This window comes from Hippoglossus hippoglossus, chromosome 11 (genome assembly GCF_009819705.1).
Source record: "Hippoglossus hippoglossus isolate fHipHip1 chromosome 11, fHipHip1.pri, whole genome shotgun sequence".
NCBI classification, from domain to species: Eukaryota; Metazoa; Chordata; class Actinopteri; order Pleuronectiformes; family Pleuronectidae; genus Hippoglossus; species Hippoglossus hippoglossus.
Genome location: NC_047161.1, coordinates 20168505 through 20194909, shown reverse-complemented (window position 1 = coordinate 20194909; position 26405 = coordinate 20168505). Strand labels below are relative to the sequence as shown.

General features: G+C 40.7%; 2 protein-coding genes across 4 annotated transcripts in view; one reads left to right on the top strand and one right to left on the bottom strand.

The window, feature by feature from the left end:
- The first annotated feature begins 518 nt into the window (after positions 1–518).
- The window catches only part of tmem106bb (transmembrane protein 106Bb), a 32916-nt gene continuing 7029 nt past the window's right edge, over positions 519–26405 (top strand). The window contains exons 1-8 of one of the 3 annotated variants that reach the window (XM_034599894.1): positions 519–663; positions 4411–4605; positions 4837–4900; positions 5897–6056; positions 8449–8589; positions 8680–8729; positions 12633–12686; positions 12772–15214. In XM_034599894.1, coding sequence (XP_034455785.1) covers positions 4419–4605; positions 4837–4900; positions 5897–6056; positions 8449–8589; positions 8680–8729; positions 12633–12686; positions 12772–12910 — 795 coding nt within the window. In that variant the 5' untranslated portion in view covers positions 519–663; positions 4411–4418 and the 3' untranslated portion in view covers positions 12911–15214. Of the gene's footprint in view, positions 759–4410; positions 4606–4836; positions 4901–5896; positions 6057–8448; positions 8590–8679; positions 8730–12632; positions 12687–12771; positions 15215–26405 lie in introns of those variants that run through there. The other 2 variants (XM_034599896.1, XM_034599895.1) reach the window with 2 other exon arrangements.
- On the bottom strand, positions 17797–18786 carry LOC117770436 (apoptosis regulator BAX-like). The gene has a single exon (XM_034599899.1). The coding sequence runs from the start codon at positions 18712–18714 to the stop codon at positions 18115–18117; it is 600 nt and encodes a 199-aa protein (XP_034455790.1). The 5' UTR covers positions 18715–18786; the 3' UTR covers positions 17797–18114.

Here is a 26405-nt window from a genome sequence, read left to right as displayed (position 1 = left end):
GTGTCTAATGTATACAAGTGTGTTTAGTGATTTGCAAATCACTGTGTGTATTGTTTTGGAAAAAGTGTGAAGCTGACATTGTGCTTATAGTGGTGCAAATCTGGGCCCATGTTTTGCTCCTTGAGTGTAAGGTTTTGATAATTGTGTAATACTTTTGATTTTAGTGTTTATGCAATCGAAAAAAACTGTAAAGAAATAATAATAATAATAATATAAATAGAGAATTCAAATTGTATCAATATATTGAATTTAGGGCACGGACTGAATGTTTTAACTGCTCTTCTATTACAGGAGGTAGACAATGAACCAATATGGAACTCCGCTTCCTTCATAAAAAGGTTTAATGTTTTTGTACTTTACATTCATGGATGTGGAAGTTGGCCACTAATATGATGAGGTTGCAAAGAAAAGAAAATCTCGAATTCTCTTCTGTAATGTGTGAAACTTATCTATGGAAGCCCTGTAAAACCCTGTATCTCATAATTATGACTTAGTATCTCACAAAGAGTCCCAGTCTTGTCCTGATCAAGTTTCTGCTTCATGACGCAGCCGCGCTCTGTGACGTCACTGCGTCACATTTGCGCATGTGTGTTTCACAGGAGATAAACAAACCTGCACGAGCCACGATCCGCTGACGTCTTCTGAACCAACAGTCACATTCAGGTAATGCTTCACCCGTTTCATTGAAATAACACTGTTTGTCTCACTTCGTCCATCTGCTTCACGTGGATACACTGCAACTGTATGCAACTACCTTGGTAAGTTGCGTTATTGGTCATGGCTGACATTCGTTTTCGACCGTTTGCTAGCTGTCCGCTAGCTAGCGAGCTAACCGGTGTTCCAGTCTAACTGGGGAACATGGCAACTGGTGATTTTTGTTGCCTTTATTACATATGTGGTTGGTCTGTTGCAGATTCGTCATGTTCACAAAGTGCGGTGATACACTGACGGTCTCGTTGAAATAAATATCAGACAAAAACCCATCACGAGTTAATGTTATGTGTCCGTGCCAACATCTCGTTTAGACAAAGTGCTTTTGTTTGATGCTGGTGATCATTACAATGCACACACACCAAACACGAGTCATATAAAAACATCCCTCACATCAACGAGGTGGAAGCTCGTGCGGTGTTTTTGTGAGTAAAGTTGGCGAACGTGCTTCTATTGGATGTGTTAAGCTTCATGTGTCCTCCTCCTGTCGCAGCTGACGCTCATCATTGTTTTTTTGTAGTTTCTGTAATGCAAGTGCTATTTATCTGTGTGTTATCAACAGATGATCTGTCTGAAGTGTGTTGAGTGTGTTGTCAACATGACACATGTGTGACGAGGCAAATCTGGAAAACTAACTTAACGTCTTCATTGTCGAACAACGTGTTGTGTATTTCTTCTCTTCTGTCAGATGATACTGTGCTTTGTTGGAACTGTGTCAGTCGAAGGAGTGAGTCAAATACCCTGTGCAAATAGGACAACTCTGGCTGAGTGGATTCACTGATTGTGTATTTCATGTTCAAACGGATTGTGGTCATGTTGCATTGTTTGCCATGTGTCCTTATGCTTAACGATGATTCATCTACAGCGGGTTACTCACAGGATAAGTCTCCTTGTGATGGAAATACAATGTTCAGTGTAGAAGAGGAAATGCTCTTCCACACTTTAACCCTTTGATACACAAGCTATTCAAACCCCTTCTAATGTACGACATGGGTCAAACATGACCCGTATTCATTCCCTGTGTTATTTCATGCATGGCTGGGTGTTTTTTTTGCTATCTTCATTTAGGAGAAGGCTCCTTTGATGACATTGGAGACTCATCTTCTACGTCATGAAAGCAGCTTTCTTCATTTAGTGAGCTGGAAAAAAGTCTGTAGATCCTGTAGAAAAAAGTCTAGGTCCTCAGCATCAGAGATTTCAGACTCAGAATCAAGACCAAGAATTGCCTCCTCATTTTCCTCATCCTGTTCTTCATACAGCATCTTTATGAACACGTTAACCGTAAGTCTGAAAAGATTGCGACCAGCCATACATACACTCTGGATAGAGTGTATTTTTTTCAAAAATACACCCATGCATGAAATAACACAGGAAATGAATACGGGACATTTTTGACCAATGTTGTCTATCAAAGGGTTAAAATCACGTCTGCTGACTTTAGCCAGCAGCGACAGGAGGACACATGAAGCTTAACACATTCAATAAAAGCACGTTCACCAACTTTACTCACAAAAACACCGCAGGAGTTTCCACCTCGTTGATGTGAGGGATGTGTTTGTTTTGTGTGCATTGTAATGATCACAAGCGTCAAACAAAAGCACTTTTGCGTGGAGCTGACCACGCGTGTGTATTCTTCAAGTTTTTCGACTATATTTTTCTACCCATATGATTTATATTGTTGTCTAAACTTGATGTTGGCACGGACATATTATATTATATCGTGATGGGTTTTTGTTTGATGATTATTTCAACAAGACCTTCAGTGTATCGCCGCACTTCACACACAGGCGCTTTGTGAAAATGACGAATCTGCGACCGAGTCTGCAACCGACAACATCTGGAATAAGGACAACAAATCACCGGTTGCCATGATCCCCAGTTAAACTAGGTCACCGGCTTGTTGTTATTCAGGTGGGATGTTGCTGTAACAGGTAATTTAGCCTGATTGGTCTCATGTTGTGATCTAACGTTACACCCACATTGACAGTAACTTCTCCCCTGACAGCATATTACAGGACACCAGCTCAAACTGGACGTTTTCAGGCCTGAACTGAGCTAACGGTTGGAGTTAATTAAAGAACGGACATACTAACGCCACACAAGCTAATCCACTTTGTTTGGTAACCAGAGGCTGAAAGCAGCTCCTCATTATGAACATCTGAACGTGTTGACCTGTGGATTTACTGACACGGCAGATAACACTGTGGGAAAGCAGCTTATTTACTTTTCATTGACAACTTGATCAGATGAAAGAACAGATCCAAGCATCTGAATGATTTTCTACTGTCAGAATCAATAAATGTAATAACTTTATTTGCCACTTATCTCTAAAGAAAAATGTGGAAAAATTGCAAAGGGAAAGTTAAAAGCGTTGGAGGTACTGTTGAGTAGAATCGTATGGCAGACATATGTCAGAAGTGGAACTGCTGCTGAGTTATTTAACCAATAGCTTGTTTGAAGATGAAAGAAGATATTTCTAACTATCCTGTGACAGTGACACCAGCTTGTCCTGTCTCTGTTTCTGTCTGATAAAGACTCAATTTACTGATTTAATGTTTCCATTATATAATAGTGTAAAGTGTGAGACTATGAGCTCACTAGTATTGGAGTTTAGTGCTTGGGAGAGAAGGATCCTTAAAGACAACTAGAGTTCAAACTTTACTTTTGTGACAATTTTAATTGTTTGGTTTGCTGCTAATGATTATTTTCATCAGCCACTCATTAGCTGGCTATTGTATTCATACATGAATTAATCATTTGCTCTGCAAAATCAGACAACCAAGCAGACTGGAAACTGAAAAGCAAGCTCTCTTTAAAGGCCTAGTGCACATTATTATAGAGTAACCAGGGAGAATCCTGAGGTTAACCGGGGGGGGGGGGGTACCTAGTGCACCTTCACTAGCCTCACGATTCGATTTAGATTCAGCAGTTTAGACTTTAGACAGGTGGGGTCTAGTCTAGACGCCACCTGGCCCCATGTTGCCCCCCTTAGCAGCGCCACTGCACTGAGGCGCATTACTTCGCAGGTCAACAAGTGACTCGGGTCCTCCGATGTTTTCTTATCACTTACACTTTGAACTGATATAAAAACCTGCTGAACTCATATTTATGTTCCTGGATAAACAGGGCGTCGCTTCTTCTGCAACAATGAAGTTAAAACATTGCGTGTGTCTCCCTGCTCTGTCCCTCTTCACGTTACAAAATGTATTTAGTTATTAATCGATGATGTCGGATCTTGACTCTTGATCGTTCCGGTCACTTTAACCCTGATGTCCTGACTGTGCCTGTCATGTTACGTCCCTTGTTGTGTAGCAGGTTTAAACATGTGTCTTATAACCTCGAGAGTGAAATCAAACAAAGTAATCACACAAAGTAAACCTCAGCCTGTACGTGTCTTAATAACTTCTGATCTGTTAGTTGTTAAAGTGTAAAGTGAGGGCAGGTCAGAGGGGGAGTGAGGAGGAAGCAGACTCTGACCTCCGACAGGACCTTTATTGTGTGTCTGTCCTGATCCTGTAGCAGCGCTGGTTATAATTATTCAGCAGTGGAACACCGCTGAAACAATGAATATAGTGGAAAACATGAATCAATTTTGTTTTGGTGTAAAGCAATTACTAAGCCCAGGTGTGGGCAACGTTGTAATACTGAGCTTATACTGCGAACCACACACTTCATTTGTTTGCCTTCCTTGTTTTCTAGGTGTGACAATGGGGAAGTCATTTTCCCACCTCACCAAGCAGACAGGCGATGACGAGGACCGGCTCTCCTCTCCTGAGGACGCCCAAACTGAGGATGGCAAGGACGGAGACGTCTCCCAGTTTCCTTACGTGGAGTTCACAGGACGGGACAGTGTGACATGTCCCACATGTCAGGGCACAGGGAGGATACCCAGAGGTAACACTCCTGTGTGCACAGCCTGGGTGGAGAAAGTCAAACTCTTATAGAAGCAGAATGGAGACTGAAAAGTGCGCTGTCTTACATGGCCTAGTCCAACATAATTACACAGTGACCAGTGATAACCCAGCGATAAACCAGGGGGATGGTGTAAAATAGGCTGTAGTTGTGCCATGGACTCAGTTTCTTCACAGCTAATAGTGACTCATCAGTGTTTGTTGTCTGTTTCAGGACAAGAAAATCAATTGGTGGCATTGATTCCATACAGTGACCAAAGGCTACGGCCCAGGAGGACGTAAGTACTTGCCTCTGTATGTTTGTGTCTTTTGTAGAAAACAACCCACACTATTTAATATTTAACAATTTCTACATCACAATCAACAGTTTAATGCATGAATAGGGATTGCAGAATTAAAGCTACACGGCCAATGCAAGCAATATAATAATTTCTCTGTTTTTATCATAATTTTTCTTTTAACTAAATTTATAAACTTGTAAATGTGCTTTACTTTGGCATGGCCACAAGAAACACATTTTAAGAGCAACAAATGAGGAACCGAATAAATAAAGTATATGGCTGTTTAAATTGAGGAAATGGCTACATTACTTAAAAGTGTTGATGGTATAATCAACCCCAAAGGGAATTGGAAGTGTCATAAAAAAGGTTTTTATTTGAAATGTTTTATTTCACATCAAAAAAAAAAATAAAGTCATATTTCAGTCTTTGTACAGAGATGATGGTCAGTAAGTTGGATAACCACAACAAGCCATGTCTTCTTTTTTTTAAAACTATGTATGGCATGAAGTAAACAGAACAGATTTCCTTATCCTCCACATTGTCCTTTTCTTAAGACGGTCATTTACGGTGGAAGTTCCCTGTACTGCACATATGATGCACTATGGTTCTCTTACTGTGATAGAAGAATGGCTGAAAGTTATGATGCAGTAATAACAAGAATATTATTGATGTAGATGGACAAAATTTGCAGTACAACACAAGTAAGGCTTCTTGAAAAAATGTAATTAGGAAAATAATGTTATCATATTTACTCACTATGGTTCCACAGAAACTTGGTTAGATGGTATCACAGTATTAGCCTATTGCCCAGGGCTAATGTCCCTCTTGTTAATTCTTGAGTGGCGCAATTACTACCAGGACTAAATAACTGTTTGACAATGTGAGCAACTAAACAACAAAAAAGTGTGCACATTTAGAATGTAACTCGTCTCACATTTTGTTATCAATGTGTGATTAGGAAGGAATTTAAGCAGTTGTCTATGTCTCCTTCAGGAAGTTGTATGTCTCAGCATCAGTGGTGGTCTGCCTGTTACTGTCCAGTCTGGCCGTCTTCTTCCTCTTCCCTCGCTCCATCGACGTCTCCTATGTTGGGGTGAAGTCTGTTTTCGTCAGCTACGACCAAGACAAGCGCAGCGTCTATCTCAACATCACAGTGAGTTTTTCCATTCCTGAAACTACTGAAATCTGCAGTGTGATTTACGCCTGTGCCGAAAACCTCCTGCTGTGTTGTGCATGTGTGAAAGGCAAACTGCGGGTAAAGCCGTACACAACTCTCCAGACTTTGCCGGAAAAAGGCTATGTGCAGCCCAGAAAAAGGATGTGACGACATGTTTCTGATGTGGGTTACAAACAGAGTGATCACAAATTTAAAACTGTATACATGAGTGATGCTGCAGTCAGTCGTGTAATAATGTACCCAATGAGGTGATGAAAAACACAAGAGTAGTACCCTCCCCATTTGCAAACATCATGCGTCAGTGTTTCTGTTTGCCGACTGTTGCTATCTGCACGGTCGAGGCCTACGAAGATGAATTCTGGACTGAAACACGTGCAAGGAATTTGTCCAATGTGCAGGCTTCAGTTGAAGTGAATAGCAGGCAGGAGCAAGTATTTGTAAGAAATATAATGATAGAACACCTTTTACGGGGGAAAAAAGAGCACCCAGCCACTATTAGGACTAATAAGCTTTGAGTTTCTAGATGACCACCAGTTGCACCAGATGTATTCAGGCATTGATCTACCTAAACTATTCTGAGTAGGTGGTGAGCTTAAGATAGAGACAAATGTTATAGAGCAGTGATGTGTCAGAGCTTTAAAAGGGGTGGGAGTAGTATTTTCTTTTTTCAGCTGTTTTTAAATCTAACCCTAGTTTGAGTCATGAGATCATAAGTCCACACTGGCTTTAATTAAAATGATTCAAGTGAACACTTGAGTCTCGCTTTAGTCCAGATCAAGAATGAGCCTTTCGGTCAAACTCCAGTCACCTGCTTTAAGATAAGATTTCATCGAACTACAAACAAATGAAAATACTGTGAGCAACAAAATAAAAACGAGCTCTATGATTAAACAACACATCCAAACGTGAAAGAAGATAAAACAATGAAGTCTGAAATGAAGAAACATCTTGAGCAAATCAAATGCAAATATACTTTCTAGGAGTGAGCCTGTCATGGGGTCACTGAAGCTCCTTTAGACATGCACTGGACTGTGCACATCCTCCGTATTGTCTCTGGAGGAGGTACATGTGTGAACGCAGACCGAGTGAGCCCCTCCACAGTTTCTACAGTCTTTATCCGCCTGACCTCCTAGTATTAAGTCAGTAGAAATCTAGGAGAAGTCGATGTGTGAACACAGCAGGGTATTCACTCCCGGATTCACCGCGAGCGTGGGGGGGTTTGATATAAAAAATTAGTGTCATGCACGTAGACGACACAGACGAAGATGTCTGGAGAGTTTGAGCCGGGGTGCTGTAAACATGATCACGTGATCTATGCAGCAGAGTTAATACGCAGTGTTTCCCCTACCATTATATTATGGGGGGTGCCCCACCCCCCCTGGAAGGTCAAGTACTTTTTTTTTTTTAAATATAGCGCCAGATCTCAACATAAGTCATTTAAGGTTACCTTTCCTATAAAACAGGTCTATAGCTTGCTCTTTTATTAAACAAACTAAATGGCCTTATGTTATTTATCTTATTTACACGACGGCATGTCAATTCTGTCTCTACATGGTCGCGCGTTTAGATTTCTCCTCTGCTCTCTGTATCGCGCAGGGCGGAGTTCCATCCCGATGGATGGAACTCTGTCACACTGTCTGTGTGACACGTGCGCGCACACACAGGTGAGCACACTCCCACCAGCGGACAGAGAGCATCCATCGGAAAACATGTCGCATCAACCACCTGAAAAGCAGATAAAAATATCCGCGTTTTTTAAACGCTCCCAGGGAGGTGAAGATGGCAACACTCACTCTCCTGCGAGTAGCAGCCGGAGTAGCTCTCCTGCTCCGGGTCCAAGTACAGAAAAGTGCCCAAGTGTTGCACGCCCTGCCCCAGACAAGCATCAGTCCAGTCACCACCGGATGACAGGTTTTGTCCATGTTTCATACAGGGCAATAATCATTTGTGGCCATATTCAAATCAAAGCCTATATGTAAAAACATTGTGCTGCAGTAGCAGCTCCTCTGCAGAACATGATGTGGAACTGAGAAGGTTCATATTGTGCATTGTAAATATGATAAATAGAAATAGTTGCACAATTGCCATTCTTTGTGTATATTTATTTCTTGTACATTCAGCCTTTAACAGAAATTGCAAAAAATAATAAATATGACCCTCCTAAGTGAGGTTTTTGGAAGATATCAGGGTGGTAGATCTCGGCTTACGTTTGGAATTAAAAAGTGATCTTGGGCTCGAAAAGGTTGGTCACCACTGCTCTAGTGAAAACATCACCCAATTATTTTATATTCAGTTTCTGCCAATAGATCCCTTTCACCTAAATCTTACACACTGGACCTTTAAACCTTTCTGCTACTTCTCCTTTCAGAACACTCTCAACATTACCAACAACAACTACTACTCAGTGGAGGTTGCCAACATCACAGCGCAGGTGCAGTTTGCCAAGACAGTGATCGGTAAAACCCGCATCAAAAACATCATTGCCATCAGCCCTCTGGACAAGAAACAGGTACAGCTCAGTGTTTGTTCACCAGGTCACCACCTGTCTCTGTGGATACAACTCTTAAGGCTTTACTATTTACTGCTTTTCTGTTTCCAGACTGATTATATGGTTCCCACCATCATCGCAGATGAGATGAGCTACATGTAGTAAGTATTGTGTGTGCAGAAGCAGAGCATGGAAAGCATGTAGATTTTTTTTTTAAACTCAGCAGCTCTGGCTGTGATGTAAATAGGGAAGGAAATAGATTTTTTTCAAGCATCTTCCTGTCAGTAAAAGTAATGTAAGCTTTTATTTTCTTCTGTTTAAGAGATTCTTACCAAAGAATAGCTAGTTGAGTAAAAGTAAAATATCTTTATAATGAAAACAGTAGAAATAATTTTTATATTTGCATGTTCAACTTAAACCGCATGGTGGCAGTACCAGCTTGTCCTAAAAATCACTCGAACAACTAGATCAGAGGTCACTAACAGGCGGACCGCGGTCCGGGTCCGGACCCAGAAGCCGTCCCGTACGGACCCGGACCTACAGCCAAAACAGAAGGTTATGATTTAAAACCTGACGGGGTGCTTCTATTTGTAACCGGCGCAGCTTTTGTAGTCTTTACGGTAGTGTTTTAGCGGATGAGAAACGCACAGACCAATTGCATGCGAGTTAAGCCATCCCACGTGATACTACTCAGCCAATCAAGTCTGTGCATTCCAGGCGGTAAACATTGCGACTCTACAGTGCAGACAGGTGAGAGAGTTGGAGGCAAGAAACACATGAAAAGACGGTAGAAAGAAAAAGAAAGATAGAGATACAGGTAGAGAAAACAAAGGGAGAGATACAGAGGAGTGAGACGGAGAAAGGGAGAGAAACAGGAGTGAGACGGAGAAAGGGAAAGAAACAGAGGAGTGAGACGGAGAAAGGGAGAGAAACAGGAGTGAGACGGAGAAAGGGAAAGAAACAGAGGAGTGAGACGGAGAAAGGGAGAGAAACAGAGGAGTGAGACGGAGAAAGGGAGAGAAACAGAGGAGTGAGACGGAGAAAGGGAAAGAAACAGAGGAGTGAGACGGAGAAAGTGGAGAAACAGGAGTGAGACGGAGAAAGTGGAGAAACAGGAGTGAGACGGAGAAAGTGGAGAAACAGGAGTGAGATGGAGAAAGTTGAGAAACAGGAGTGAGACGGAGAAAGTGGAGAAACAGGAGTGAGACGGAGAAAGGAAGAGAAACAGGAGTGAGATGGAGAAAGTTGAGAAACAGGAGTGAGACGGAGAAAGGGAGAGAAACAGACGAACAAAGTGGGGGAGTGGGATATAAGAGGGGAAGAAAGTGATTCTAAAACTGTTCAATTGTTAAGATGTGTTGAGATTTATTATCTGTAAAATTGGTTGAGACTTTTGAGTCAAGATGTGAAACAGAAAAAGGGAAATTCAACCTTTTGCTCCCTTTATTTAATTTTTCTGAAGTTAAGCCCTTTATTTGAACATGCACAATTTTCACATTTTATTTATTTTCTCTTATTTTGAAATGCAGCCCTACTTTTATTTAGTTAATGAGAGAACATTATACATATCTGCAATCATACATATATGTTCAGTTCTATGTTACGTGACAATAAATATTGTCAAAAAGTTTTTGAATCGTACTGAATTCATTTGATTTGACAGTCAGGTATTTAGTAAATGCAGATGTTGATACAACTACTAGGCTACTTAAATATATATCACACTAAATAGTTAGACATTAAGATCTTCCGGACCTTTGCTTCAAGAAATTTTCTCTAACTGGACCTCTTTAAATTTTAGTTGAATACCCCTGATCTAGAGCATTGCTCATTGTAAATGGGCTGTCATTATTTACTTAACTAGTGTTATGTTTTCATACAATGCATGTCGCTTCTCTCGCTTCTCTCTTCTCGTGCCCCTCTCACAGCAGACTGCTCACTCCCTGGATGGGTGGGGCAGTGAACTTTTTGTATCAGGAGGGAAGAGACTCAGAGCACGAGAGAGCGAAAGTGAAGAGCCCCAGTGAGTTGACGAGAGTTCAGAGACGGTTATTGACAGTTTGTTCATATTCTTTGTGAACGCTGAACCGAACGAATCAGTTTATAAATGATGAACATGAACGGCGTTCACTCCAGCGAAAGTTATACGTCAAGCAGCCGGTCAGTGACTTTGTTGAAGAACAGTAGAAACAAACAGTGAAAACACACCATAGAGTTTCCTCTATGAGCCACAGCTGCTCAATGATCAGAAGACCCCGACATTTATATTCGACTCGTAACAATGTCGTTTACACCTTTTTGTTTTAAGCCTAAATGTCCCCGAATATCTTCCCGACGAGGTGCATTCAGGGACTGTCGGAAATGCTACCGTCTGCTAGCTTAGCCACTTCCTGTGGACTTTTATGAATTTAATCTTTGTACAGTGATTTAGAGGAGATGTACAAAATATCGAGATATATATCGTGTCTTAGGCCATATCGCCCAGCCCTAGTGTAAAGGTTAGAAGATTAGATTAACTGTTCATAAGATATGCTTTCCACATACAGTTAGGCAAGTCTATGAAATCAGTAAGCAGATATACAATCACCGGCCACTTTATTAGGTACACCTTGCTAGTACCGGGTCTGACCCCCTTTTGCCTGCAGAACTGCCTTAATTCTTCGTAGCATAGATTCAACAAGGCGTGGCGTTCAAACGGTGCTCAATTGGTACTAAGGGGCCCAAAGTGTGCCAAGAAAATATCCCCCACACCATTACACCACCACCATCAGCCTGAGCCGTTGATACAAGGCAGGATGGATCCATGCTTTCATGTTGTTTACGCCAAATTCTGACCCTACCATCTGAATGTCGCAGCTGAAATCGAGACTCATCAGACCAGGCAACGTTTTTCCAATTTTCTATTGTCCAATTTTGATGAGCCTGTGCGAATTGTAGCCTCAGTTTCCTGTTCTTAGCTGACAGGAGTGGCACCCGGTGTGGTCTTCTGCTGCTGTAGCCCATCTGCTTCAAGGTTCAACGTGTTGTGCGTTCAGAGATGGTATTCTGCATACCTTGGTTGTAACGAGTGGTTATTTGAGTTACTGTTGCCTTTCTATCATCCCGAACCACTCTGCCCATTCTCCTCTGACCTCTGACATCAACAAGGCATTTTTTTCGTCCACACAACTGCCGCTCACTGGATATTTTCTCTTTTTCGGACCATTCTCTGTAAATCCTAGAGATGGTTGTGCGTGAAAATCCCAGTAGATAAGCAGTTTTTTAAATACTCAGACCAGCCCGTCTGGCACCAACAACCATGCCATGTTCAAAGTCACTTTAATCCCCTTTCTTCCCCACTCTGATGCTCGGTTTGAACTTCAGCAAGTCGTCTTCACCACGTCTAGATGCCTAAATGCATTGAGTTGCTGCCATGTGATTGGCTGATTAGCTATCTGTGTTAACAAGTAATTGAGCAGGTGTGCCTAATAAAGTGGCCGGTGAGTGTATATAATGAATGCTCAGAAAGTAGAGCAGGAACCGGCTGGGCAAGTGCAAGAGGCCCTCCTAATTCCTAACATGTTTAGATTCAAATGTGCACTTTCGTTTTCCTCACACTTGTCTCTGCAAGGATTTAACCTTTCGTAAGCAGCAGTGTGATGTAAAAGAGTTGATCTTATGTAAGAGTTTCTCCAGTCTTAAGGCCTCTTTTCACACCCCCACCATTTAGAGTATCTGTATTAAGATAGATCAGTAGAACCTCACAGAGCTGCCAGCATGGCTGTTCTTGTGTCCTTCACAGCAGTTGTGAAACAATATGTAGTAATTAGGTAAGAATATTTTATTGTTGGAATGCAACTGAAATCATGATTCAGCCATTTTTTGTTAAATATCAGCATTATTATATGATAAGGCACACCCCTGAATTTGAGAGTCCCACCTTAACTGTGATGTATTAATCTTTACTGTTATTAATCCAACCAGACATCAGTAGTTTTTTCAAATTCTCCCTGCTTGAAAACACTGTCAGTAATTTTTTAATTGCTCCACAATGCACAAGTACTAACATTTGTTTTATTTCCCAGTGACTACTGCACCCTGCAAACCATCAGGGTTCACAACATTGTCGTCATGATGCAGTAAGTTGTGTCGATCCTCCTAATCAAATCTACGCCAGTGAGTTGACTGTGTAAGCTCCAACCTGTGCCTTACCACCCTCTGCAGAGTGACAGTCACAACAACGTACTTTGGCCACGTGGAGCAGGTGTCTCAGGAGATGTACCAGTATGTGGACTGTGGAGGGAACACCACCTCTATCAGAGGGATGCCCCAGCCCTTCAACATCCCACATCCTGCTGAGTAACCCCCACCTTTGTGCTCCTCACTGGCCCTGACTCAGGCCCTGGATGGTCACCTTAGGTGGTTTACGGTGTTGCCTCTTCTTCTATACCTGCAGGGTCTAACAATCTGCTGTTGACATGATACTGTGGATTGGAATTCAAAACCAACACTAACAAAGTCCACACTGAGATAAGAATTACACCCAGGAAAGTTTGCAAAGCAAAAGTGTTGATGTGTGTGTGCGGACGCACATTGCATTCAGCAAAGAAAGCAAATCAACACAACCTTATAAATACAGGAGCGCTTTGATAATTAAGAGATCTGTATCCAAAAGATGTTTCTGTCACAATTACAAGTTAACTGTTTCATAATTATGAGATCCTTATCTACTAAGTACTAAGTTTCTCTTAACTCGTGTTTGAAATAATACAAAGGCGTTTCATATTTACAAGACCCATGACTCGTAATTGTAAGGAAACAGTTGAGCAAAAATAATACTTGTAGTTATGAAAAGATAATTGCAGTAAGTACTAAACAGTGCAATTAGAGTTTACATGTGTCATAACTACAAGACCTGTATTTGACAGTTGGGAGAAAAAATATCTAAGCTCTTTTAAAATTACAAAATCATTACCTTGAAATTAAGAGAGGAGAATTTGCTACAATATAATATAATTAGATTTAGTTAAATCATATCGATATTTCATAAAGTAAACAAAATATTTGTAACTCTGAGATCCATATCTTGTAATTGGGAGGTATGCTTCTCATGACTTAAGATACAGAGCCTATATTTGTGAGTCTCTTTTAATTATATGATATTTTCAAATCTCAGAATGTTGAAATATGAATCTAATTATTATGAGATGCTAATATATAATTCTATCGAATGTCTAAAACCTTTTCTCCCTGATGAATGCAGTGTGCACTCCACAATGTCGACTGGTTTAGGTGGCCTGCTGTTCAGTTGCAAACGTGGGTGTGTGTTTGATGGTCCAGGTGCAGCTCTGACTTTTCCGTTCTCTTTTCCACCTCTTGTGTGTTGTAGTGTATGAGAATGTGAGGCGATGTGGAGTTTTATCTTCCACCACCGTCTGAAAGCTGAGAGCAGTTCATTTCCGTTTCACTAACAAAAAGTGTTGTCGCTGCTTCATTAAGTTGTCTTCTTTTGTTTATGTAGGACTGCTGATTTTATCTCTAATATAAGTGCCAAAATAATACCAGAATTTCAATACCAACTTTGTTTTTGATATCTTTGTTTGCAGTGTTGAGGTTTGATGCCAGAACTAATTTCAATATAAGAAGTGGTGGCACATCTGTCGTTTCCATGATGTAAGATTAGGTTCATAGTTACATGAGTCACCATCATATTTCAACTGTAGTTATTATCCAGAGTATCTAGTAGCCTAAAGGGTTGTTGTGATTGCTCTGTTTTCCTGCCTCACATGCTGAAAGCTAAGTATTGGATTCAATGTTTTCTAATGTCGACTGAAATATAACATCTGTTATCATGACAATGCTCTTACATAATCTTGGATTTGCGAAAAAGGGCGTTTGTTAGAAAAATAAGCTGAAAAACATCATTATTATTTATAACATTTAAACCATAATGCACTACATAAGTCTATTTAAAGGGCACATTTTATTATTGGTCTCAAGTTCTCTGAAACCTGTGTATCCACCACAGTGTGTCGAGCTCTGTGAAGATAAGTCATGAAAACATGGTGATGTTACAGCACAAAAATATTCAGATGCTGTTCTGTCGGATACTGACATAAGTTAATTTTATCAATAGTATCTGCTTTGTTTTTTTTACAATCTGCTTACTTGCCTATAGTAGCTTTTGGCTGTCAGGTGCTCAGTATTGGTTTGTTGCTAAAATGGAGGCTTTCCTGTTGCATTCCAATTTAAAGTTAGAGGTGAACATTCTGATGGGGGCAGGTGGTGACAATTTCTAATGTGGTAGTTGTCCAGCTTTTAAGAGAAAGTCTGTTTGTTTTTTTTATCATTCCACTGTCGGGATAGATGTTTTTAATCTAATGTTTGCAATTAAAGAGTTATGGCTTCATCACACCAGAGTTCAAAATAACATTTGGAGTAAAATTGGTTCATTTCAGTGAAATGAATGGATTCACTCATCTGGGAGGAAGTTCATTTCATCACATCTTGCACATCATCTTCAACTTTGGGGAACTTTGACATATTTCAGCCAGTAAACAAAAGCAAAAGAAAAAGTCCTGTAGTGATCAGGGGCCTCATTTATTAAACAGTGCGTGAGATTCATACTAAAAGTGTATGTGCGCACGAAAGCCGTAAATGGCGTAAGCAAAGAAAAAAAACAGATTTATAAAACCGTGCCCATGCACACCTGAACGCAATGTTCACTTTATAAATCACTGTCTACCCAGAAATGTTAGAATGTGGATCTGCTGCCATGTCCGCCCTGTACACGCCCACATTCAACCGTAAGTGGTCAATACAAAGCACCTCATGAATATTAAATTATCCTGCTGACCAATGGGTTTCCACCATGAGTCATGACAGTCACGGCATCAAGCGATGAGAAGAGGAAGCGAAACTTTCTGACACTGACATCGAGGTGTTTGTTAGTCAGGTGGAGGTGAAGAGAGATTTTATGGGAAAGCAGTGATGTCACTAATAAAGAAAATACACTGATACGCTGCTGCTGTTATTAGAGTAATTGAGAGTGAGCACGATAGAGTGAACGGAGCCTGAAATAAAAAAAAGATCCAATTCAAAGGTGGAGTCAAAAGAAAAACACTATCAGAATGTGAGGGGACTTGTTGTATCGCCTGTTCGTAGTTTAATCATCCAAAACTGCAGGATTATTAAATTCAGAGACAGATGTGATGTCCTCAATCTATAGAATCTAACAGAATTATTATTATATGCTCGTGTTTGTACTGGGATGGTTCGGTTCCGTCGGTCGATCTGTGTGTTACTGGACTCAGTTCAGCACAAAGATCACAGATCTATAGAATCTATATCAGCTGATCAGTCATCGTCATGGTTACAAAAACTCTTTGTGATCGCTGAACCCTCGTTTCCTCCTCATCCATTCATTCACGCACAGTGTTAGAAGACATTATAAAAACCTATTAATGACTCGGCTCTGCAACTCCACTGTTTATTTGTATCTAAACTTAATTTGCTGTAAGGTGTTTTATGTCTTCTTCAATTAAATTAAAGTTAGTTTTAGTGTTAATGATGAAGTGGGTCATCAATCTGGCTTCAGTTCACCACCTCACGTCTGCATCGCCATCTCCAAAATGTTCGTACGCATGGGTACGTTTTCGTGGAAATGTGCAAATTTTGCCGTCAAGTTTGTTTATATAAATCCCAACGTTTGCGTGAGAAGTGGCGAAACTGATATAAATGAGGCCCCAGATCTTTCTGGCTGTGTTTCACCATGTGTTTTCATATCCACCTGCTGTCGTGGAGTAAAAGCTGCTCCACAGAAGAGGCTGCTTTGTACACAGTTATGAGTTTAAACAGCAGAAACATAGGTATATGTATATTAAAGTCAACATGGAGAAGCAATGTTTGTTCAGTTTATATTAAATTGTGTTTATTCTGTCTTCATAGAAATATAACTAATAGGTTGGGAAGATTAAACTACATCTGTAACTTTTGTTCCTATATAGAAAAGCTAACTTGAATTGTTATTTAATCCAAAATGCACCTTTAACAATCCCTATGAAAACTTCACTGTAGTAGTAGTATTTATTTAGGACTCCTAACATAAACCCTTAACAACCCACTTGAACAATAACTTTAAAAAAACATGACTCCTACCTCTTCTGACATGTTGTTGCTCTGTATTTGTTTTGAATAAAGTTTTACAATCAAGGAGTGAGGTTGTTTTTTTCTATCTACTAACCTCACCCTACAAAATGGTAAAAGGCAAACGGACTGCATGTATATAGCACTTTTATCAACAGCTTGTTATCAACGGCTCAAAGGGCTCCACACACTACACATTCACAGTTTACTGTACCCATCTCACATCTTTCAGGCACACACATGCCCCAGACTATTGCACTTTGATGTCCCCCTCCACTCCCCCCTGCACAATGTTACATTTTTCGTGTCAGCTAAGGCTAAATGGCCTTACCTCTATAACGACATTATTCCAAATCTGCTCTCAAGCATTTCTGTTTTATCTTTATGATTAAATATGGTTATAAAAAACCTTAACTTTGTTATCATACTCAAAGAATCAAGACACTGATAACATCACATCTTTGTATGTAAATTGTAAATCAACTGAAATAGTGCAGTGCTGAGATTGGTGCAATTTGGAAAAACGATACATTCAATGTAAATAATTGAATAAAAAAGCGACTATTGGAAAGGAAATCTCAGCCTGAGAAACAGAAACACAGCAAAGGTGATGATTTCAATCAAAGTAAAAGCACAACATCCCTTTTGTTGCTGTAATGTTCCATATTGATTTTAATTACAGATATTATACAATATTATGTCTGTTGTGTAACAGACCAATGAAATAGCATTCATGCAATGTATGGAAAATAACAGGAGTTCCGTAAATCATTCAAGATATATAAGCCACACGTGAACAGTAATAAAGCAAAAATCAGTTTCATTTTATGGAAAATAGTGATTATATAATCTTCATTACAGATAAACTAGGTAGGATGAACCTGTTTTTTTGTACGTTTTCCAACTGCACCATAGCAACAGGCAAGTTTAGAATAAGTACTGCCCTAGGAAGTTGAAATTTCCAGTTTAATTCAGCAATGACTATCCCAACAGAAAACAAACAGCACAGAGCAGTGTTCAATTAAAAGGTTTAAACAGAGAACCTCATAACATTGCAAACATTGTAAACAAAATGTACAGCAGTGCCATGATGAAGAGATGGTAAACAGGAAAGAAGGCAGGAGGACAGAGGGGAGCCACACAGCTACATTCACACACAGTGGGTGGTGTGTTTCCATAGGATGTTTGTCTGCTTCAGATTTTCAATGTTACAATTCAAACACAAATAAAATGAGTTTCTTTCAAATACCAACTCATCTAATAGACTAACCCCCCACCCAACCTTTACTGTTTCTGGCTCTACTGGCTGCAGCTCTAGAGTCATCGCTGTCACCCTCAAGTTTTCAAGTTTTGCAGAGAAATTGTAAAAAAAAATTAGAGGGGAAAATAACCATCTTTATGGCAACAAGGTGCGCCTCAGAGTCAACTGGTCAGTCTCCAGCTGATGAAGCTCCCGAGAGTTATGCCGGTGAAGAAGGTGATGATAAGGCCTCCTCTATGAGAGCTCATGGATGACGCGATCTGCACGGACGCCACCGCCAATTCTGAGAAACTGCAGATCCATCCTCCTCGTCCCCGAATCCAGCCCAAGAGATACTTTTTGAAATAGTCCACGGTGCACTTCAGTATCTCCGTCACTGACTGAAGCTTATGAGCCTCCACCATTTTGACTGCCAACTTGCCGGCAATATAGAAGAGAATAGCAATCTTCTCCCAGGTGATTCCATGCTCAAACGCCTTGTCTGCCATTTCCATAAATCTGTTCCACTTGAAGCCTTGTGCAAGCCCATCTATTCCATCTTGGATGTCCACGTCATCCTTTATTTTGTCACCAATTTTGCGGAACAATGTGCCCAGCTGGTCCACAAACTTGTCCTCCTGCTCATTCTTTAGTTCCACAGCAAGTAGGGTGAAGGACGGGACGTCCTCGGAGGGTATGTGTTTCAGCTCCTCCTCAATGACCTCTCTGATCAGGGCCTCTCCTATCCTCTCATCAGACACGCTGTTACTTTCACACGCCATGGTTAAAAAGTACAAACTTTCTCTGAAAAACTTCAAGAGAAACTTCCTCGGAGACTCTGCTTCTCTTCAGTGACTCTTCCTCTTCTCGACGGTTCAGTAGGCGGAGCTTTGTGTGTGAGAGGTGGAGTTGATAGTAGATGAGTCATAAGTCAGGTAAGTTCCACTAAAGGCTGGTTTCTGTGAACCACTTCCACTTTCTGTTTCAATAAAATAGAAACCATTTTGATTCTCAGTTTGAATAACCCTCCCCTGTTTAATATTTCACAATAAAACCTGCTCTTATCTGATCGTATGCTAAAACTAGAATACTTGCATCTCATGAGTTTATTTCCAACTCATTGAATCAATTATAAAACCCAAAACTAAGTAAGCTAAATTGATTTCAACCAGTGGTCGCCAACCCGCCGAATGCGATCTACTGGTCGATCTCCCAGTCTTCACGGTCGATCCCCCAACTCTCTGGACTCACTGGCTGTCGTCGCGCCGCAGATCAGCTGTGTGTCGGTTGTCTGTTTTTCACACGCGCTGTGTGTCTGCTACTGGCGGTGGAGCTGCAGGTTTATCTCCTGCATTTCCTTCAAGAACAAGTTGGTTCATGTACTAAAGTAAATGTCAGGACTCTACGGTATGAAGATGCGCATCTTTCTGTCGATAACAATCAAAGCCCCGTTGGAACAAATGAGTGGATTCAGAAGGTGAAACGCTGGAGTGCTTTTACTTTGAAACGTGTTCAGAAAGTGTTGTAAATACATTTGTGTCATAGAGAGATTCACATTGTGGTTCACAGCAGAATAAACAGAAAAAATGATCTTTAACCTGATTTTTAATGTTTATCTGATGAATTTATGTCACAAACAAATGGTTGCAACACTTTCTGTATGCCTTTTCAAAATAAAAGCACTCCAGCGTTTCTGTTGATGGAATCCATTCCCTTGTTTAAAAAGGGGTTATTATTGTGAAATATTTGCAAGAGCAGAAGATGCACGGCTTCATACTGTGTAGTACTGGTATTTATTTTAGTACAAGGGACTTCTTTCATACAGGGTAATAATCATATTTGTGGCCATATTCAAATCAAAGCCTATATGTACAAACATTGTGCTGCAGTAGCAGCTCCTCTGCAGAACATGTTGTGGAACTGAGAAGCTACATATTTTGCATTGTAAATATGAATGATATTAATTTGAATATTGTGAATTGAATGGAAAAAGTTGCACAACTGCCCTTCTTTGTGTATATTTATTTCTTGTACATTCAGCCTTTAATGAAATGTAATGGTAGATCTCGGCTTAAGTTTGTGATTAAAAAGTGATCTTGGGCTCGAAAAGGCTGGTGACCACTGATTTAAACACATGAATGAAATTGACATTGTGAGTCATAATCACAGAACGTCCGCGCGTCTATATTTTGTATAATTTTATATACTTATGTAATTGTATTTAAAAAATAATAATGTAAAACATATATAAAGTTATATAAAATACACATAAACATGTTTATATTGCCAAAGCACACATTAGACTTAAAATACAGTATAACAAATTGATTTAAATGGCAAAATACATAAAAAATCATCTTGTGTGTTAATAATAAGTTGTGAGATTTTGGTCCACCCCAATGTTCACTTCATGACTACGGCCTTGGTGTGTATTATCAAAGCTTTCTGTCCACACCTAAGGAACCTGCCGGAGGCCTTTGTTCTACCGACCTTTGTCTTTTAACTTTTGGTTTTGGTATCCAAGTGACAGGTGGGGGAGGACTGATAATCTTGACATGATGTCAAAGAACAGGTTGAATGCAGTCAAACCTGCAGACCCAGACTGACTGGCTGGTCTGAAAAGTAATCAGCATTCGAAAGTAAAGACGATAAGCATTCTGTGTGTGTGTGTGTGTGTGTGTGTGTGTGTGTGTGTGTGTGTGTGTGTGTGTGTGTGTGTGTGTGTGCGTGTGTGCGTGTGTGTGTGCGTGTGTATTTCACTTAATGGCTTATTTGATGATGATTAAAAAATCATCATCGTATCACTCTCGCTGGAGTGAACGCCGCTTACGTTCATCATTTGTAAACTGATTAGTTCAGTTCAGCGAAAGTGTGTTTTTGTAAAGAAATTACAGAATTTGCTGCAGTTCCACTTGAAGTCGCCATATCTTTGCCAGTCAGCTCACAGCAGAAGTTACTCGACATCGGATGTATCGACACATTCAGGACACATTTTAATGCCAGGTGTGAACACACGTACTTAGCGGTCTGAACAGGGTCAATGATGCACATGCTTGACCAATCACAAGTCAGTCTCAGCTGTCAATCACCCATGTTTCACCCAGTTTTTATGGCAAACCATTATTGAGGAATAATCTTTGACTTATTAGTTTGGAATTTAAAGTCAGAGGTGAACATTCTGATGATGGCAGGTGGTCACAATTTCAAATGTTTGTGTGTTGTAGTTGTCCAGCTTTTAAGAGAAAGTACGTTTGTTTTTAATCTTTCCACAATCAGAAGACATGTTTTTAATCTAATGTTTGCAATTAAAGAGTTATGGCTTCATCACACCAGAAGTCAAAATAACAATTGGAGTAAAATTTGTTAATTTCAGTTGAATCAGGGGATTCACTCGTCTGGGAGGTGACATGACATATTTGTGCCAATAAACAAAAGCAAAAGAAGAAGTCCTGAAGTGATCACAGCCTTTTAACTTATAGGTTGGGAAGATTAAACTACATCTGTAACTTTTCTTCGTTAAAAGATGTGTTATTTAACACATCTTTGTGTTTTTTATGTTTTTTTGCAAAATAAAAATAATTCCTCAAACTGGATTTTCAGTAACATATTTGAGTCAGTAGAATAACAAGGGCATTATCAGTCTATTTGACAACTGTAAAACCCGTCAGAGACACAAAATACAATAAATACATTTTAACAACTCATTTTGCAATTGCCTCGTTCAATTTTAAGAGCCAGTTAAAAAACTAACTGAACAAACTATTCATGCGAACATTCACATTTGGGAATAATGTGTAATATCTCTCCAAAGAGACGCTCTACTCTTCATGTCCGTCCAAGTGCACAGACAGAGTGAGCCACATGAATTGTGCTGCAAGTGCTAATATTAAACCCAAGTGCTTTCAAATTTTCAATGAACAGATCACTTTTCTCCAAAGAACCGACCATGACCGGGAAAGCTTTTGTAACTGACACATTTTTTTTTTTCGGAAGGGGTTCACTAAATTTCCAGTCAAACGAACTTTGAATTTGATTCTTATAGGCCAAAGTCTTAGAAATATTTATGAAGTTACACACAACATGAGCATGCCTTTTGAGAGGGCCATGCCTACTCTCAAATCTCATACACCATTACTTCAAAAGTGGGCCGAACTTTAATATCATGCACCAATAGTGAATCATAAAATTATGTTTGGGGGTGAGCTGTCTGTCAGGATAAAGACTCTTGAATACATTGTGGTGATCTATGACCAACTGCTTTTAAAAGACAGCACGTCCTTTGCTGACAACTGGGGAAATACTATACTGCATATTTCTCTGAGTAGAAGGAACAATTTCCAATGCTGATCATGCTCTCTTATAAAATCTCCTATTAGGAAGGGTAAAAAGAGTAAGAGGCACCACCTCTGACAGGCTGTTTGTTTTATAGGATTCTCTGATGTTCTCAGGTTAAGAATGACACTAGGTTTGTTTTTCTCATTTGCAAAACTGTAATCAAAGCTTACCAGTCTGTAATTGAACTGCTCTCAGGTGAAAAGCTTTTCATTGTAGATTAAATGTTTCAAAAGTAATTTGACTTCAATTAGAGCCACGCCCTCTAAAATGCAGGAATCCCCCTTTATACCAGTTAGAGTTGTATTATTAAGCATGACATTTTCTTTAAAGTTTACTTTATTGCGAAAGTCCTGATGATTATCATCAAACACATGCTGGGCAGCTTGTCTGTCAGTTTGACAGAAATGGCAAAATTCGTTGGCTGAGAAGCTTTCCAAAAACCCTCCAAGTGAATGGCAAGCATGATTATCAGCAGTCAGGAGGCAGATAGTGCCATAGAGCAGAGAACTCTGACCCTCAATTTCAAACTCCATCCATTTTGTTTCAAGAGATCGAATATCATCCAACAAAGGCTCTAATATTTTGCCAAAGCCATATACCTCTCTGTCTATAGCAGGGGTATTCAACTAAAATTTAAAGAGGTCCAGTTAGAGAAAATTTCTTGAAGCAAAAGTCCGGAAGATCATAATGTCTAACTATTTAGTGTGATATATATTTAAGTAGCCTAGTAGTTGTATCAACATCTGCATGTACTAAATACCTGACTGTCAAATCAAATGAATTCAGTACGATTCAAAAACTTTTTGACAATATTTATTGTCACATAACATAGAACTGAACATATATGTATGATTGCAGATATGTATAATGTTCTCTCATTAACTAAATAAAAGTAGGGCTGCATTTCAAAATAAGAGAAAATAAATAAAATGTGAAAATTGTGCATGTTCAAATAAAGGGCTTAACTTCAGAAAAATAAAATAAAGGGAGCAAAAGCTTGAATTTCCCTTTTTCTGTTTCACATCTTGACTCAAAAGTCTCAACCAATTTTACAGATAATAAATCTCAACACATCTTAACAATTGAACAGTTTTATAATCACTTTCTTCCCCTCTTATATCCCACTCCCCCACTTTGTTCGTCTGTTTCTCTCCCTTTCCCCGTCTCACTCCTCTGTTTCTCTCCCTTTCTCCATCTCACTCCTGTTTCTCCACTTTCTCCATCTCACTCCTGTTTCTCAACTTTCTCCGTCTCACTCCTGTTTCTCCACTTTCTCCGTCTCACTCCTGTTTCTCTCCCTTTCTCCATCTCACTCCTGTTTCTCCACTTTCTCCATCTCACTCCTGTTTCTCCACTTTCTCCGTCTCACTCCTGTTTCTCTCCCTTTCTCCATCTCACTCCTGTTTCTCCACTTTCTCCGTCTCACTCCTGTTTCTCCACTTTCTCCATCTCACTCCTGTTTCTCCACTTTCTCCGTCTCACTCCTGTTTCTCCACTTTCTCCGTCTCACTCCTGTTTCTCTCCCTTTCTCCGTCTCACTCCTCTGTTTCTCTCCCTTTCTCCGTCTCACTCCTGTTTCTCTCCCTTTCTCCATCTCACTCCTCTGTTTCTCAACTTTCTCCGTCTCACTCCTGTTTCTCTCCCTTTCTCCGTCTCACTCCTGTTTCTCTCCCTTTCTCCGTCTCACTCCTCTGTTTCTTTCCCTTTCTCCGTCTCACTCCTCTGTTTCTCTCCCTTTCTCCGTCTCACTCCTGTTTCTCTCCCTTTCTCCGTCTCACTCCTCTGTTTCTCTCCCTTTCTCCGTCTCACTCCTGTTTCTCTCCCTTTCTCCGTCTCACTCCTGTTTCTCTCCCTTTCTCCATCTCACTCCTCTGTTTCTCTCCCTTTCTCCGTCTCACTCCTGTTTCTCTCCCTTTCTCCGTCTCACTCCTCTGTTTCTCTCCCTTTCTCCGTCTCACTCCTCTGTTTCTCTCCCTTTCTCCGTCTCACTCCTCTGTTTCTTTCCCTTTCTCCGTCTCACTCTGTTTCTCTCCCTTTCTCCGTCTCACTCCTGTTTCTCTCCCTTTCTCCGTCTCACTCCTGTTTCTCTCCCTTTCTCCGTCTCACTCCTGTTTCTCTCCCTTTCTCCATCTCACTCCTCTGTTTCTCTCCCTTTCTCCGTCTCACTCCTGTTTCTCTCCCTTTCTCCGTCTCACTCCTGTTTCTCTCCCTTTCTCCGTCACACTCCTCTGTTTCTCTCCCTTTCTCCGTCTCACTCCTGTTTCTCTCCCTTTCTCCGTCTCACTCCTGTTTCTCTCCCTTTCTCCGTCTCACTCCTGTTTCTCCACTTTATCCGTCTCACTCCTCTGTTTCTCTCCCTTTCTCCATCTCACTCCTGTTTCTCAACTTTCTCCGTCTCACTCCTGTTTCTCTCCCTTTCTCCGTCTCACTCCTCTGTTTCTCTCCCTTTCTCCGTCTCACTCCTCTGTTTCTTTCCCTTTCTCCGTCTCACTCCTGTTTCTCCACTTTATCCGTCTCACTCCTCTGTTTCTCTCCCTTTCTCCATCTCACTCCTGTTTCTCAACTTTCTCCGTCTCACTCCTGTTTCTCTCCCTTTCTCCGTCTCACTCCTCTGTTTCTCTCCCTTTCTCCGTCTCACTCCTCTGTTTCTCTCCCTTTCTCCGTCTCACTCCTGTTTCTCTCCCTTTCTCCGTCTCACTCCTGTTTCTCTCCCTTTCTCCGTCTCACTCCTGTTTCTCTCCCTTTCTCCGTCTCACTCCTCTGTTTCTCTCCCTTTCTCCGTCTCACTCCTCTGTTTCTCTCCCTTTCTCCGTCTCACTCCTCTGTATCTCTCCCTTTGTTTTCTCTACCTGTATCGCTATCTTTCTTTTTCTTTCTACCGTCTTTTCGTGTGTAACTTGCCTCTAACTCTCATCTGTCCGCAGGGTTAGGGTTAACCCTAGAGTCGCAATGTTTACCGCCTGGAATGCACAGACTTGATTGGCTGAGTAGTATCACGTGGGATGGCTTAACTCGCATGCAATTGGTCTGTGCGTTTCCTCATCCGCTAAACCACTACCGTAAAGACTACAAAAGCTGCGCCGGTTACAAATAGAAGCGCCCCGTCAGGTTTTAAATCATAACGTTCTGTTTTGGCTGTAGGTCCGGGTCCGTACGGGACGGCTGTTAGTGACCTCTGATCTATAGAAATGAAGAGTAGACAAAGGTGAATGTTTGCAAGGGAGGAGTTCAATTCCACAGGCAAGTTTCTCAACTGAAAGTAAACTGCTCCCATTTAGTGAACTTTAGTTAGTTTAGTTTTTGAACCCAAGTCATAATAAAGTTGGATTTGTAGTGCATTGGGATACCTGCTGTATAAGGCATGCTGGGCAAACTGTGTTCCACCACAATAATCATGCATTTTACCATCAACACTTTTGTTAGATTGCTTATAGAGGGTCTGCATCTTTTCACTTCCAAATAGAAACTTTATGGTATTGATAATGGAGATGTACTGATAAGTGTCTGCAGCCAGTACTTGATTCAATTTCCCCTGTTTTCTTGCTGTGTCACCTCTGTACCCCAAGAACATTTTGGTGGGCTTAACCAGGGAGTGTTTTTCAGAAAAAATTCCACGTCTGAAAACATTTCGTGCCTTTTCAAAAAAACCTTCATCAAAGCTTGGACAGTGTCATCATCATTTGATATAGAGTAGCTATTAATCAGAGATGCAGTTTTATCTTTCAATGAATCTAATGTCTTGTCCAATAGCTCTTTGGTGCATACAATACTTTTTTGCACATCAGTTAGGGTGGAATTTGATGCAGAGTACATGTTGGCAACAAATGAAGCTGCCCAGTCACTGTGGTCTGAAAAATGAAGAGCCATTGGAGTATCTAGATCAGAGGTCACTAACAGGCGGACCGCGGTCCGGACCCAGAAGCCGTCCCGTACGGACCCGGACCTACAGCCAAAACAGAAGGTTATGATTTAAAACCTGACGGGGTGCTTCTATTTGTAACCGGCGCTGCTTTACGGTAGTGGTTTAGCAGATGAGGAAACGCACAGACCAATTGCATGCGAGTTAAGCCATTCCACGTGATACTACTCAGCCAATCAAGTCTGTGCATTCCAGGCGGTAAACATTGCGACTCTACAG